This window comes from Corvus cornix, chromosome Z (genome assembly GCF_000738735.6).
Source record: "Corvus cornix cornix isolate S_Up_H32 chromosome Z, ASM73873v5, whole genome shotgun sequence".
NCBI lineage: Eukaryota > Metazoa > Chordata > Aves > Passeriformes > Corvidae > Corvus > Corvus cornix.
Genome location: NC_046357.1, coordinates 29,883,989 through 29,899,542, shown reverse-complemented (window position 1 = coordinate 29,899,542; position 15,554 = coordinate 29,883,989). Strand labels below are relative to the sequence as shown.

The following is a 15,554-nucleotide window of genomic DNA, read 5'->3' as shown; positions in this document are numbered from 1 at the left end:
TGGACCTTCCAACTCTGAATATTCGGTGATGCTGTGAACACTGCTTGTGCAAAGCACAGTGGACACACAACTTTGGAATGGCCACCCATGAAACAAGGAATCAAAATAGTTAAAGCCGACGTACAATAAAAAGGCTTGTGAAGAATCACAATCTTCCATTTTATATTCACTTGAAGAGAGCAGCAGGAAGGGCACAGACAGGCGGGCAGGCCCAGGGCGGGCAGAGCCGGGTGCTGCGCTCCCTGCGGGTTCGCGGACAGCTGCGGGATGGGGGGCGCGGCCGCCCCAGCCCCTCGGGGCCAGGCGAGGTCCCTGCGTGGCACTGCCCGGCCAGCGGCTGAGGGACCCCCCCGCTGCCGCCCCATCGCCCGCCCCCGGTGCGACGGGCCCCGCGCCCTCCCCTTCCTCCCCCCGCCCCGCAGGGGACCTTTTAAGAGGAGGGGGCAGCGACTGCAGGGGTTGGCCGGGGGACCGGGCCGCTCCTGCGAGGGCTCTGGGATTGAGTCGGACGGCCAAAAAAAAAAAAAAAAAAACCAAAACCAAACCAGGGAGAGGAAAAGAAAAAAAAAACAAAACAAAAAAAAAAAAACAACAAAAGAAGTCAAATAAAAAAAAAAAAAAGTAAAACGGGAGGTGCGGAAGCAGGGAAAGGTGTGGGGGCAAAACAGAAACCGCAGGGGGCCGCGCTCCGCAGGCTGCGCGCAGCGCGGGGATGGTGCGCCCCGGCGGGCTCTGCCTCCTGCTGCTGCTGCTGCTGCTGCTGCTGCAGGGCTCCCTCCTCCTGCTGGCCACAGCCCGGCACGGCCGCGCCGCCGCCTGCCCGCTCCGCAGAAAGGTAAGTGCCGCCCGGGGTGCCCTCCTGCCCGGGGTGCCCTCCTGCCCGGGGTGCGCTGCCGTCCGCCCCGCCCTGCCGGCAGCGCGGGGGCGCGGGTCTGGTCCCCTCGGGGTGCGGTGACGGGAGGGGGCGGTGTGCGGGGCTCATCCGCGGCTCAATCTCTGTCAGGCGGGCGCGGTGCGCGGAGCTCGGGCGGCAGGCGCTCGGGAGCAGCACCCTGGCTACCCGGGACTGTGCGCAGGGTGCTGGGACCGTGCACCCATCCCTGGGTGCTGACGGAAGAGCGTGCCGGGAGAGGAAGACCCCGGGGTGAGTCCCAGCGGGATCTTTTGCCTGCGCTGAGTAGGAGCTGCACCGGTCGCCAGAAAGCAGACTGGCCGGGACTGAGTTGCAGCCACCGTCCCACGCAAGGGTACCGCCTAGTCCCACTGCAGAACGCCGAGCATGCTGGAACAGGTTCGGAGCAGCAAATGGCCATTTGGAGTGAAAACGCGGTTACGCATTATTTAGGTTTTGCTCGTCTCCTAAACTTAGCAGCTTGACTGCAGTAGCCAGGAGCAGCAGGCGCTGACTTAGCTCCGGTGGGTGGTTGGCACAGCAGAGGATCCCTGCTGCAAGAAAGGGGTGATGTTACGGCCAGTGTGAAGCATGTGCAGAGGGTGTCTGTCATTTCTGTGAAAAATCAGAAAAAGTCGTTGAAGCTTTTGAGATAAAAGTACCAAAAATCATGTAGGAAAAGCCTTCTTAAACTGACTTTGTATTAACAGGCCATCTGTGCTGTCTCTTGGCATCTACTTGGACCTGACATGCTTCTGGGATATGTGTGCCACCACTTCAGCTTCCCTCCCAGGCAGGGTTAACTCCACCAGCACAGCCCTTAAGGAAGCTGGAAGCCCTTAGAAGTAAGTGCAGACCTGCTGCACTGGGGAGGTGCCAAAGCCACAGCAGGCTCACTGCAGGGTAGGTGTGAGAAAGTTTTGCAACTGAAGAAGGTCTGCACTATGACTTCACTCCTCTCTCTCACCTGCTCATGCACCTTACACATAGCCCTTGGTCTTGGGGCCTTCCTGCCTCTAGGAGCATGCTGGTTCCCCAGGATATCTTCTAGGATCTAGGGCATTATGGAATCAGCCATTATGCCAAGCTACATGTGCTTCACTGGAGGTGTCTTCCTGAGTTTGTGTTAAACAGAGCTTAGCCCTACCTTGAGGGACGGTGTTTTTACAATTTGCTTGGAACCAGTTTGTCAACTGGATTTGTAGGTGGCCAGCTGTGACCCTGCCATAAAGCCAGGTCAAGCCTTTGGAGTGAGTGCTCCTTCTCCTTGAGGGCATGAGGTGCAAAAGCCTGTGGGCTGGTATGAAACTACTGCAAGGAGCTAGTGAGAGCAAGGAGAAAGAGGACAGCTCCTGAGAGCCTGAGCATAAGTCATACTTGTGGAAATGGGTAACTTCACAGGTTGGGTGGGACATGCACGAAGTTTTTCTCAGGAACAATTGAGTGGACTTCTGCCAGTTACTAGCAAGACTGGAGGTGAAATGTGTTAATGATAGGTCATTATCTGCTGATGACTCTGTCATTAAAATGTGAGACCACCTGTAGCTCTGGAATTGGCAGGCCGTTTCCTAGGGTCATTAGGACAGTGGTAGTAACCACACTGTCTAGAAATGGCATCGTCTGCCTTATTTACAAAGCTGTTGAGTTTATCCTTATGAATATTTACATCAACTCCTTAGGAAAAATACACCATCTTGTTTCTGCATCACCACGGATGGCTTTTTAATTCAGTTTAGTTCTTTTTAGGATTCCTTTTCTTGCCTCTCTTAGATCTTTCTTCTTTTTGTCAGGTTGCCTAGGTCTCTGCCATGAAAGAAATGTGTGTGTTGTTGCCTGAAAGAGAGAAATTGCTATTTTAAGGAATGAACCTACAATACTTCTGAGGGCTTTCTCATCATCACTCCAAATTATACTTAAAGCTACAACCAACAATGTGCCTCATCATTCTAGAAAAAAAAAAAGACATAGAAAACAATTAATTTAAGATGAAGTATGCTGGAATCCTTTTTGGCTTGTGTTCCAGATACTAAATAATGTGGTCTGGTACTGCTTTCTTTTTGCTTAACATTGGAGTGTATTAGGAAAAATCAAAGCCAGAATTCAGGGATTAATTGTGGAATGCTTGTAGTTGGTTAGTATTTTATTATGTGTTGTTCCTGATAGAGGGCCAATTAATTTATATGGCTAATTTTCTCCATATACGCCCTTCAGCAGAGCAAGTCATTTGTCTGTTCTTAACCTGTGGCTTTTTAGTTAAAAACTTTATTTTTAATTTCTGGCACATTGGATGTGTTTTTTTTAGTAGCTGTAGCCTGTGCAGTGTTTATCCCCAAGCAAGTTCTGCTTTAAGTCTTAAGCTGAGTTTGAGTGTGACAGTAATGCCGGTGGGCAAAAGCTCAAGAGAAATAATATTAAAAATGTGGCTGGCATTTTTGTGTGCATTACCATCGTTGCATGGGCACATAACATGGTGAATAAAATCTTTGCCTCGATTAGGTATAAAGAAACATGGCAAGATATGACACCAGGACAGATAAGAGAGAGGGAGAAAGCCATATAGGGAGGGTAATAGTGCTGCCTGCCTGGGTGAAATACTGCATGCCACATGCTTTGGCTTCTGTAGCAAGCAAAAAAAATAAGGCACGAGAATACTGTGGGTTGAGAAATAGTGCAGTTCTGGGCTGAGATTTGGAAGGTGTAGCTGTGAGGCCAAGTGGTGAGTGTTAGAGCTCCTGAAAGACAGTGAAGCTACAGAGGGCACCTCCCTGCACAGTGAGTTAGAAACTTTGCGCTTTGAAATGTGTAGTCTACATAGATGAGACAGAAGATGGAAGGAAGTAGAACTCATGTAGAAGGAAGCAGAGCAAGTGTAGGTTGTCCATGTCTGGAGTTCCCATCCAGTTCCTCAGTCTCTGGACCACAGTTTTCTTTCCTTCTGAGCCTTCTGAGCCTTCATTTCCCATGTTATCACAACTGTCCATATTTACATTTTTGTGTAGTTTTTTATACTCCCATGCTCTTCTACATGTTTGGAGTACTGTCTCTAGATGAATTCTTTGTTCCTCCTGGTGTTTTTCTGAATTGTTTTTTGGATGTTTGCCAATTTTACTCGTTAGTACATCATTCAGCCCAATTTGAGCTAGTTTCTCTGAAAAAAAAAAAAAATTATGCTTTCTCTGATCTACTTTGGCATTTCTTTTCCAGAAGAATCATTGCTGCCTTGCTTGAAGTGGTGCATGATATCTGACAAATGCAGTAGTATTTGTGTGTTTGAAGACTACAGGTTGCATCCTGTAATGTTTCTATAAATAGGGCTGGAAAAGCAAGATGTTGGGGCTTGTTAAAACGAACAAAATCTGAGGCTTGGGATTTTTTAATCAAAAAGAAGGAACCTCAGCTCCCAGCGAAATACCCTCAATGTGCACCATGCTTTTCCAGAATTTTTGCAATGGCTGACACTGTTGTCCTCTCATGTTGTCTGTCCTTATGTTTCCCCATTGCACCTCAGTGGACAGTGGAGTTCGTCCCCTGTGCAGCCTTCGCTAAGAAGGAGGCTTTCCAAGTCCTGTGTTAGGGAGTGGATCCTGCAAGTTCCAGTGTGTTCTCTGTGACAGTGTCAGCTTTTTCACCTGGGGAGGTAAGGCAGAGGAGAAGGCACCATGCCATAGTGATGAGCATTCAGAAATACCTGGATCTGATGATTCCGCGGACTTTGGTGTGGCAGCAAGTTGGGAGGCCTGTGTTCTCTTCTGAGACTGCTGCTCTTTCTCCTTGCTCAGGGTTTTTTCCTGTGATGGTGCATTGAGTAATTTTAAAGTGGAGACACAAATATGCATCTATGCATGTTGATCTGTTCATGAACCTTCTTGTTGTTAACGCTGCTGGAACTGAAATTCCTCAAGCTGTACAGCCCAGCTGCCATAAGCCTCCAGGACAGCATTTTGACTGTAACTTGTTTGTTTTAAAACACTTTTTTTTTTGTTGCAACAGCTGTGTTAAAGGATCCTACTGCAAAGGAAAATGGAGTTGTAGCACTTCTATCTACTGCATGCTCTTAGGGAAGTGATGTGCCACAGTGATGGTGTATAGTGTGATGCTGAACAAGCCTTGGCACTACTCCTGAGCTGTTTCATGGCCACCTAGAGCACTGTTTAACAGCTTCCCTTTTATGGTATTGGGGTGAAATGATGTCCTTGCTTTTCCCTCTCTGAAGCTGTATTGAGACACACGAGAGCTCCAGGAGGTTGCCAGGGAGGTGAGAGTGCCCAGAGGTGCAGCAGGGGAAGACAGACCTGCTCAGGCACACCCAGGGCTTCGCCCTTTCCCCTCTCACACAGAGTGGTAACAGGCTGCTTGCAGGGGTCTGGCATGGAGGCAGAGCAGTGCTGGACTCCAGGCTCCCCTTCTGAAGATAAAGGAGATGCCAAAGGAGTGTGAGGCACTAGCATGTCTGGAGCAGCTGTAGTGCCACGTTTTTAGAGGGAGAGTGAGCTTTGCAAGCATCCCTTGTGCCATCACTTGGTGATAACAAGTGCTGGTACCCGGAAACTGATTCCGCAGGGTCCACGGAGTTTCCAGTCGGTGGGAAACTGAGCTTTCTCTGTCCTCTCATGCTGGCTCCAAGCTTTCTGTGAAAGAAGGTCTGAATGGTGCTTGGGGTGATTTCCCAAGTTCCTGACTACTCCTTTTGACATGCAAGTGCCAGCAAGAGTGCTCAGCGGCTCTGCTTTGGAACATGTATATCGAGGACTGTGTGAAAATTTTTGCTATGTCTCAGCCTGCTTTCTTCTGTCTGTGGTCTTTAAAGAAAGTCTTTATGTACTCTGTGCCTGATGGCCTGCTTTATTTCCAGTGGTAGCTGGCAGCATTACTCTGCTTTCAGTATCTGATTATGAAAGTTGGGGGGATGAGCAGAGAAAAAAGAACAAAAAAAGAGTATAATGCCAAAAGCCTTTCTAGCTGTGCTGTGTGCAGTAGTCCAGAGCAGCGCTGATGATCACATTAAAGCCTGGTACCAGTCATCAGGGCTTGAGCCTTCTTGCTGGGTTTACTGAGGAGCTGAATTGAAATTTTAAGCTGGCTGGTGACCACTTGTTCTGTACAATTCCTTGCAGTCATAGGTGGTTTTGTGCACTCCCACATACATGATCAGACTTGCATGAAGAGAAGGAGTATTGACCTCCTAACCTCATGCCTGTCCCAGGCGCCTCCTCTCTTTATACTTGCAGTAGATGCAAAGCAGCACTTCTGGTCCTTCCTCCTTGCTGCCTGACCACTACTTCCAGTTCATTTCTCACCATAGTGGCATGTCCTTTCATTTTCCCCTTCTGACTGATGTCAGGGAAGAACCCTGTCTCATTTTCCCTCTTGTTTTACTTCACATATTCATTCTTGAGTATTCTTCACAAGTCTATGTTAGATTTTTATTCACCTGTTGCCCTGTATCTTTTGTACCTCCTGGTGCTCTTCATGTTTGTTCTCTCTTCTTCCTATGGTCTTCAGGAGAATTTTTATGTTCTGTAATTCAGGCATTCCAGGACTGTCCTATAGGATATGGAGTTGTAGAATGGTGTTGGCCAGGGTCTGAAGTATCCTTCAGACTCTTGATATGCTGCAGAACAGTTTGAAGAGCCCTTTGGAATATAGCTGGTTTGTGCAATGCTCTTGGGCACGTGGTGCAATTCTTGGGGCTCTCCTGTGCAGCTCCAGGAGTCAGACTTCAGTGATCCCCGTGTGGTACTTTCGGCTCAGGATATTCTATATTCTGTAGTCCATGCAGGTAAAGTGGACTGGTGGTAGCGCTTTGCTGAGGCGCTGCCTGATCTGTGGCCTGGTTTTGATGTGCAGAGCTGCTGGAGAAGGTTGTCTGGGATGAGCCATTGCAGAGCACTCTTTAAGATTAACCTTTATGACCCTGAGTCTTCAGTGTCAGAAATTTACGGGCAATGTGCTTCCAGTAAAATCCTCCAAGCAGCCTGTTCTGCATTTGGCAGTCAGGCAGGCTTCTTAGATCAGCACACATGCACAGTTAGCCTCAGTGCTGAGGTTACAGTTATCTGCTGGCTCAAGACTGACCAGATGTTTGAGTGCATCTGGAAGCTTGTTCTCTTACTTAGACATGCAAAGGCTACCTCTTCCTGTCTGTGCAGACAGACACCGTTTGTGTCCATTGCTCCAGTAAGTACTGCTGCAGCAGTGGGTGCTGTGGGTGATGAAGGCTGTGTCTGCTGCTGGTATAAAGTGAGTTGGAAGGATTCAAGCAGGATCTGTATTGTCCCATCTGCTCTTCTGTCCTGTGGGAGCACCACAACCCTGTGTTGAGGTATCCCAGGTGATGCAGTGAGGTACGTTTTCCAGCAGAACAAATTTAAATATGATTCTGTCTTTCAGATGGCTGTGGGTTTTGAGAGATTTTAAAGCTAATTTAAAAAAAGCAGCTTTTTTTCTTCCTCAGTGTTTACAAGTGTATACCATGAAACCACAGGACAAGTTTGGCCTGCAGAATTTTTTCCCTTATTTTCCAAGGTATTGCATGCTCTTCTCTGCTACTCAAGAAAGAGTACTGGGCTGTGAGGGGTCTTGACTGTGTCTCTCTGCCATGTGCAAAACTTTATTTCGACCTGCTCCAGCAAGTCTGTCTGCCAGCCGTGTTTTGTGTTACTCATTTTCTTGGTGTCAGCCAAGCACCACACTCATTAAACCTCCATTCCATGGGATGTGAGAGAGCACTGGAAGGGTAAAAGTGGGAAAAGTCTTGGGTTCAGATAATGACAGTTTAATAGCTAAAGCAAAAGTCGCGCATACAAGCAAAGCAAAACAAGGAATTCAATCACCACTGCCCATGGACAGGCAGATGTTCAGCCATCTCCAGGAAAACAGAGCTCCATCATGCATAGCAGTGACTTGAGAAGACAAATCCCATCATTCTGAATGTCCCCTGTTCTCTCTCTTTGCCCTCCCTGGCTTTTTATGCTGAGCATGATGCCATATAGTATGGAATATTGCTTTGGTCAGTTAGGGTCAGCTGTCCTGGCTGTATCCCCTCGCAGTATCTTGTGCTCCCTCAGCATCCTTGCTGGCAGTCATACAACATGAGAAAAGGCCTTGGCTCTGTGCAAGCACTGCTCAGCAATAACAAAAACATTTCTATATTACCAGTGCTGTTTTCAGTATGAATCCAAAATGCTGCCCTATACCAGCCACTGTGAAGAAAATGAACTCCACCCCAACCAAAACCAGCATACTCCACAAGGAAACTTCACCCATCATGCTATGCCACCTTCTAACTGTCACAGCAGTTTCTTTGATTTGCATTGCTGTGCTGAAGTGAGAGGTGAAAGTGATAGAAATCGTGCTGTCCTGCTTTGCTTCAGCAAAGTGATGCCAATTTTTGACTTGAGAAAAAGCAGAAGTTGGGTAAGTGTCATGCCTGGATCATGGTGTGCTAGGGCTGTGCTCTGCTGATGCTTTTGGTAAATACCCAGGTGATGTATCAGGTGGTATTACTGTTGAGAAGACACGGTGTTACCTTTCAGGAGGAGAAACCCAATCTTCTTATGTTTTTATTAGCAAAAATTGAATTTTTACCTCAAGACCTGAAAAAAACAATGGTCAAAGAGGACTTTGTGTGAGCAAAGTCACTTTAGGTAAAGTCCATGCTGGCAAGCTGCTGAGCCAGGTGACCTGCTGGCTTGGCACCATGTTTTCCTTAAGCCCTCTGCTGCAGTGGCCTGGTGTAAAAGTGTGTACTTACTCAGCTGTGTCTCCCTCTCTCCCAGCAAAATGAGCTGAACTCCTTCCTGTGGACAATCAAGAGAGATCCCCCATCTTATTTCTTTGGCACCATCCATGTCCCATACACACGTGTTTGGGATTTCATCCCAGAGAACTCCAAGAAAGCCTTCCAGCAGAGCCACATCGTGTACTTTGAGCTGGACCTCACTGATCCCTACACCATCTCAGCTCTCACCAGCTGCCAACTCCTGCCACAGGGGAAGAATCTCCAAGATGTGCTGCCCCGTGACATCTACCACCGTCTGAAGCGGCACCTGGAGTATGTCAAGCTCATGATGCCATCCTGGATGACCCCAGACCAGCGGGGCAAAGGGCTGTATGCAGACTACCTCTTCAACGCCATTGCTGGCAACTGGGAGCGGAAGAGGCCGGTCTGGGTGATGCTGATGGTGAACTCTCTGACTGAGGTAGACATCAAGTCACGAGGTGTACCCGTCCTGGATCTGTTCCTGGCCCAGGAAGCGGAGCGGCTGAGGAAGCAAACGGGTGCTGTGGAGAAAGTAGAAGAGCAGTGCCACCCACTCAATGGGCTGAACTTCTCCCAGGTGAGGCAGAGTGCTGTGCAGGGTGCCAGGCTGGCTGCTCAGGTGGATATCTCAGCAGCAACAGCAAGGGCTGGGGCGCGGGGTAAGTTCTTTGTACCCAGAGACTTGTGTCTGCTCCCTGCAGCCCGTGCCTTTGCCTACATCCTCAGGACAATTTGCTAGCACAGGAGATCAGGACAGAGATGAATTCATTTAGGCATGGCCTGGGGAGACCCCTGTTCTCTTCCTTGGGCAGCCGTGGGCATGTTCCACCCTCAGAAGCACCAGACCTTTGGACAGGTGCTCTCTCTCCCTGACTGGGCCCCCCCGCAGGAGCCCAGGACAGGCTGGCGCTCAACATCCAAACTTGGTTTTGTAATAGCAAGTTAAAAAGAAAGAAGTGATTACTTGGGGCAAGCACAGGTGCTGTGAGTAGTGCTGAGAAGTAAGTGCTGATTGGAAAAGTATCACAATGGATATCTTAATGCCCTCAGAAACAGGGGCCCATCCTCCATGCTGGGAGAAGTATTTTTGTTTGATTTTTGGGGGTCTTTTTCCCTTCCTTTGTTACCAGGTGAGGGTCAGCACAGCACAGCGTTCTGCAGGGAGCTTCACAGACCAGTACAGGCCCTTACGCAAGTGCCTCTGTGTTTGCAGACCTGCTGGAGTTCAGCACTGTTGTTCATGCTGCCAAATGACCTCTGTGTTGTCTGTGTGTTGGATGAGGTGCTCCTCTCTGAACGAAGTACACCAGGCAGCAGTGTCTGTTGTTGTCTCTGCCCAGTGGGATCACAGGCATAATGTTGCTCCCTGACATGGGGTACCTTCACTGCAGGGAGATGCTAGTTTGGGGAGTGGAAGAGGCATTTGTTTAGAAATAGGTGAGACTATGTTTTGCAGCATGCCCTGTAGCAGAAGGTGGGAGGACCTTTAGTCATAGGGCTGGGGAATTTTGACTGATGCCTGACCCTTTCCCCTGCATTGTGAAGCCTGTCCTGTCACTGGTGCAGAGTTTGGAAGGGAAAGAGCAGAAGGGGAGTGCAGCACAGCAAGGGCAGGGACAGCAGCTCAGGACAAATGTCTGAAGTGCTGCTACCCCAGAGAGCGTTGGTGGGGGGAATAGCACATCAACCCAGGCTGCAGTCCTGCAGTTGAGCAGTCCTTAAATGCAGGCAGGGCTTCTGCACTTTTCTCTTCCATTGTTTGGAGCTGGGCAACCTCATTTACATCTCCAGTCTTTTGCTTAACACTGTGCTTTGAATCTTTATGCTGCTGCTGTTAGCTCACAGCTGACCTGGGAATAGGCTGGGAAGTCCCTTCTTTTCCACCTTGTACCTGGTTGAGGATTTATAAACATTACTGCCCACATTTTAGTTTTGCTGATATTGCCCCTATACGTTATCATCATAGAAGTGGAGGGGGGGGGGTATGAGAATTTTTCTCCGCTGCCTTGTAAGAAAGTGGTAGGGAGACTGAGAAATGTTGATTGCAAATCATGTCCCTGGCTAAGCTCCTGCAAATGTTGACTCTAGGCCTTCACAGCTTTCTTCGAAGAGCACTGCTGTTTTGCAGATGGGATAAATACCAAATGATCCAAGAAGCTGCATGGGCAAGGGACACAGAGCTGCAATGTTCAGAATTGCCCAGCCTTCTGAGAAGGCCAGAGAGACAAGAACTGCAGGAGAAACTTGCCTCTGGTTAGGAAAATGACAGCCCATGGTTGCCCCATGGTGAGTGGAGATGTGCATGTGCATCATGCAGGCTGCAGCTCCTCCCATGCCTGCATGCTTAGAGGGGAAGGAGAGCACTGTCCCTTGAGGGAGCAGGTCTGGAACAGCTACTGCACTGCAAATTCACACCTCTACTTCTGCCCACTGCTAGATTTCCAATACAGGCAGCTCAAGGAAAAGGATAACCAGAGGCAGATGATTTTTATTCTTCTAAGCCAATTTCATGGCTGTTTCAGAAACTGACTTGTGAACTATTCTGTAAGTCTTTAATTTCTGAGCTTTCTTGTCAGTTTGTTCAGGCAGTAGAGTTAATTGCATGTTTAATATAAACCAAACAAAGGGTTTGAAATAGGCTCTTTGAAAATTATTTTCTTTGGTGTGCTGCTGTCCAGAAACCCCCAGTGTTGGGCCACTTCTGTGACTGCTTTTCAAACAAGCGAACATACAGGCATAACTTCGAAACTTCTGTTGGGGAAAGCAGAACAAAAAGCATGAGGAATGGTCTAATACTGTACAAGAAATATCATAGAATCACAGAATGGCCTGAATTGGAAGGGACCTCAAAGATCACCTAGTTCCATCCCCTCTGCCATAGGCGGGGACAGCTTTCACTAGACCAGGTTGGTCAGAGCCCCATCCAACCTGACCTCGAACTCTTCCAGGGATGGGGCATCCATGGTTTCACCTGTGCCAGTGCCTTACCACTGTCACAGTAAAGAATTTCTTCCTAATATCTAATCTAAACCTACTCACTTTCACGTTGGAGCCATTCTCCCTTGTCCTGTCACTACATGTCCTTGTAAAAAGTCTTTCTTGTAGGCTTCCTTCCCATACTGGAAGGTGTGTTATAGGTCACCCCAAAGTCTTCTCTTTTCCAGGCTGAACAATCCCAATTCTCTCAGCCTTTTCTTATAGGAGAGGTGCTCCTTTATTCTAATCCATCTTGGTGGCCTCCTCTGGACTCACTCCAACAGGTCCCTGTCCTTCCTGTGCTGGGACCCCAGAGCTGGATGCAGTGTTCCAGGTGGGGTCTCACCAGAGCAGAGCAGAGGGGCAGAATCCCCTCCCTCCCCTGCTGCCCACGCTGCTTTGGATGCAGCCCAGGACACGTTTGGCTCTCTGGGCTGTGAGTGCCCATGGCTGGGTCATGTCCATCCTCTCATCCCCCAGCACCCCCAAGGCCTTCTCACAGGGCTGCTCTCTGTTTATCTGTCCATCCTGAGCCTGGATTGATACTGGGCATTGTCCTGACCCAGGTGCAACACCTGGCACTTGGTCTAATTAAACTGCATGAGATTCCCATGGGCCCACTTATCAAGCTTGTCCAGGTCCCTCTGGATGTTGTCTAGAGAGACGCTTATTTTCTTATGGCAGAATTACAGAGAAATTACTTAGCAGAGAAGCAAGTTCAGTGTTTTCAGTTTGTTTCTGCATAGGGTTTGCTCTTTGTTTCACATCCAAAATGACTGTACTGCCTGGTGAGGTGGACTCCCAAGCCACTTCAATCCATACATTGTTAGTAGCTAGGTCCCTCTTTTGATCCATTCTGTTGACCTTGTTAGTGTATGTTATTGCAGGTGAAGGTCTGGCACAGTGTATTGTTGTCTCCCTGGGGTTGCACAATGCGCAGTAACTGCAAAGTGCAGACAAACCCCAGTTAGCAACTTCCTTCTCCTTGTGAAGAGAGAACAGTAAAAAATGGAAAAAAACCCCAAAACCTCCGCACGTACAACAGCCAACACTGCCTGTCAAGGGACTCTTTTTTCTTTGGCTTTTTTTACCAAAGACTTTTGGTTTATGGCTCTCTTATTTTACCTGCCAAATCTCTCCGTTTTTGCTCAGCTCAGGCTGGCTGCCCACATTGCTAAATCATAAAAGTATCATTTCTGTTCAGTACACAATGTTGTGTACACAATCTGTGAAATACTTTACTGCCTTGTCAATCCCTGTCTCTTGTTCCAAGTTCTGTGCAACTTTATGAGTACGGCAACATTAGTTTGTCTCCATGGCCAGGGCCATGGTGTTTATTTTTCCTCTTTCGTGCTGTTTCCATCCTAGTTTGTCTTCCAGACTTGTTCTCCCAGTCCACTGTCTTTGATGGGTATTGCCTCTCTTGTTGCACTGCCCTGCATGCAGGTCTCATTCCTAGCTGCGTCTGGGCTTTGTAGCTACGTACAATCTGCCACTGCTGACTTCCAGCATGGAGTCAGTCCCTCCCAGCTGTTCTTCTCCAGTTCTGCATGTTTGCTGTGTTGGGGGCATTAGTGCTCCAGCCCTAAACAGCTTTGCTGTTGGCTTCAGTAGTATCATGAACATCAGTTTAGTACTGGCTCAGAAGATGAGCAGGTGATGGCCTGTACTGTGCCAGGCACTTGCTTTGATACGCTAAGGTGGTGTCCAGGCTGTATTCCTCACAAACTGGTCTCAGCTTGAGCACAAGTAGTTTAGACTTACGTCTGCCCTTTGTGTGGACCCATGGTTAAGTGTGTAAACACTGTCCTGCCATCACCACTTCCTAGCCAAGACTCTGGCCAGTTTGACTTCTCTGATACTGGCACACTTGGTAGAAGGTTCTATTACCTGTTCCTGATCTGAGAATTGTTTCCCCACATGGCTTTCCTGTGGTCATACCTTGTCTCAGCATTCGTCCTACCTGAGCATCAGAATACATTGCTACATATTCAGAAGTAGTCTTCAAAGCTGCAGTAGGAGTCAGGGAGCCACTAAGGGCTGACTGCTTATGAAATCCTGGCTCTGAATCTGGGACTGAGCACTTGAAAGTGTTGTTATTTGCATCTTTCAGCCAGTCCCTCATATAGCTCATTGCAGATAGGAAATGAAGCAAAGTTTTCTACATTGATCATTTTGTATTAATTAGGACATTATTTGTTTATGTTTCTACTCAAAAAACAACCTCTGCAAGCTACAAAGTGCTGAGAGATTCTTGCTTTTCTCTGGATGGCTCCCAGAACTTCCGGGTTCTGGATCACTAACATGACTGTGAGAACTATAGACTCCTGCTTAACAAACACAGCCCTTCTGTCATTTGGCCCTTTCGCCCAAGTGCACACACATGTTAAGCAGCAACATCATTTTTGCTGCTTAGTATGTGTGCGCACTTGGGCGAAAGGGCCACCCTTGAGAAGCCCTTGTATAAAATTGTTATTTAGGAAAAGCCTGTATTTGTGGGGAAAGAAGAAAGCAAAGACTCCATGGCTTTACATATGTTACATGGGTTGTTGGGTGGTCTGTTTTTTTTCCCATTCTAAGGAAGTGAGAAGTGATGGCTTGAAATTAGGCACAAAGGATACAATATGAAAGTGCTGAGATTTGAGCTATTCTTCTCGTTCCTATAAAGGGTGTTTTGCTATACTTGGTTGGTCAGTTACAGTAGTTGTCTTTAACTTCTGGGATGATGAGGCTGGATCTGGCAGTGTTTCCATTCACAGGACCTTGGTTCAGGCTCATCTTCGACAATGACAGTAATGGAGAATCTCAAAGAAAGAAAAAGCAAGGAAAGGCACATAGTGCAAGGTCTGCAAAGAGTAGATTAGATTCTGTAGTTTAGGTCCAAATTGAAGCAAAGCACAGAGCAGTTGCTTGATGAAGGAGCTGACAGAGGAGCAGAGCTTTTTATTGCTAAACAAGTTGGATGGGACACTGCTTGCATAACATGATTGCATCTGCTGCCCCGAGGGTGTAATTTCAAGACTTATTTGTTAGGACCAGCCTTCTCTCTTCAGGTGATGGGAACATCAGGGGTTTGTGCTCATGAACTGGGGCTGGAACAACTGATTGATCCTATTTGCATCTTTGGCTGCTGGAGTCTGTGACCTAGATTTGGTTTTGGTTTCAGTTTGTGTGTAAACAAACCTGTAGCCTCCACATGTAGACATCAGGGATGGGGGAATGGGTTGGCTGGTGGGAACCAAAATAACTAAGACTTCTCATTTCTATTGAAATAATTACAGTTTAATTAAGATATTTTTAACTGCTTGGCCATTTCAGTGTTCTTCCCTCAGTGAAAGTAAAAGTGGCCTTCAGAATGGTGGGGAGTTTGTTTCAAACAGCCTGGACTCTGTGGTAGGGCTTTGAAATCCCAAACTGGGAATGTTGCTCCTTGCACTTGCACTCTATATGCCTATCAGCTGGCTGGATTTTCCCATTAAAATTGCCCTTAGCTTGGCATATTACACAGCAGAAACAGAAGATGTCAGGTTGCAAACATGGCTTCTTCTGTCCTTGCTGCTCCCATGGATGGCTTCTTGCCTGTGTGTGGCTCCCAGTTTTACAGTGTGAGCATGCCAGTGCACTTTCCTTTTTACTCAGTGAGCAAGGGCTGGGCAATGAAATGTATGCACTGCTCTGAGAGCACTTGTGACTGGGTTATCCTGCTGTCCTCTGACAAGTAGTGCTAGACTGGTGGGCTGGTTGGCGGTGCTCTGTGTGATGCTTGAGATCCTCCAGCTTTGGGTGAGGACACTTGCTGCAGAGGAGCACAGCCCTGTCAGCAGGCTGAGGGTTGCCAGGCATCGGTGGCCACTCAAGGTAGCACACAGAAGCTCTGAGCTGAATGGTTTTTGGAACAGCTCAGCCAAAAGGAAGGGGTGTGGA

At 48.0% G+C, this 15,554-nt stretch overlaps 1 protein-coding gene across 3 annotated transcripts in view; it reads left to right on the top strand.

Annotated features, from left to right (window-relative positions):
• Positions 1 to 610: 610 nt before the first annotated feature.
• Positions 611 to 15,554, top strand: part of LOC104689758 (metalloprotease TIKI1) — an 80,561-nt gene continuing 65,617 nt past the window's right edge. For 2 of the 3 annotated variants that reach the window (XM_039567549.1, XM_039567548.1), the window contains exons 1-2: positions 611 to 835; positions 8,671 to 9,231. In XM_039567549.1, the coding sequence (XP_039423483.1) occupies positions 713 to 835; positions 8,671 to 9,231 (684 nt within the window). In that variant the 5' untranslated portion in view covers positions 611 to 712. Of the gene's footprint in view, positions 836 to 1,156; positions 1,292 to 8,670; positions 9,232 to 15,554 lie in introns of those variants that run through there. The other variant, XM_010400056.3, reaches the window with a different exon arrangement.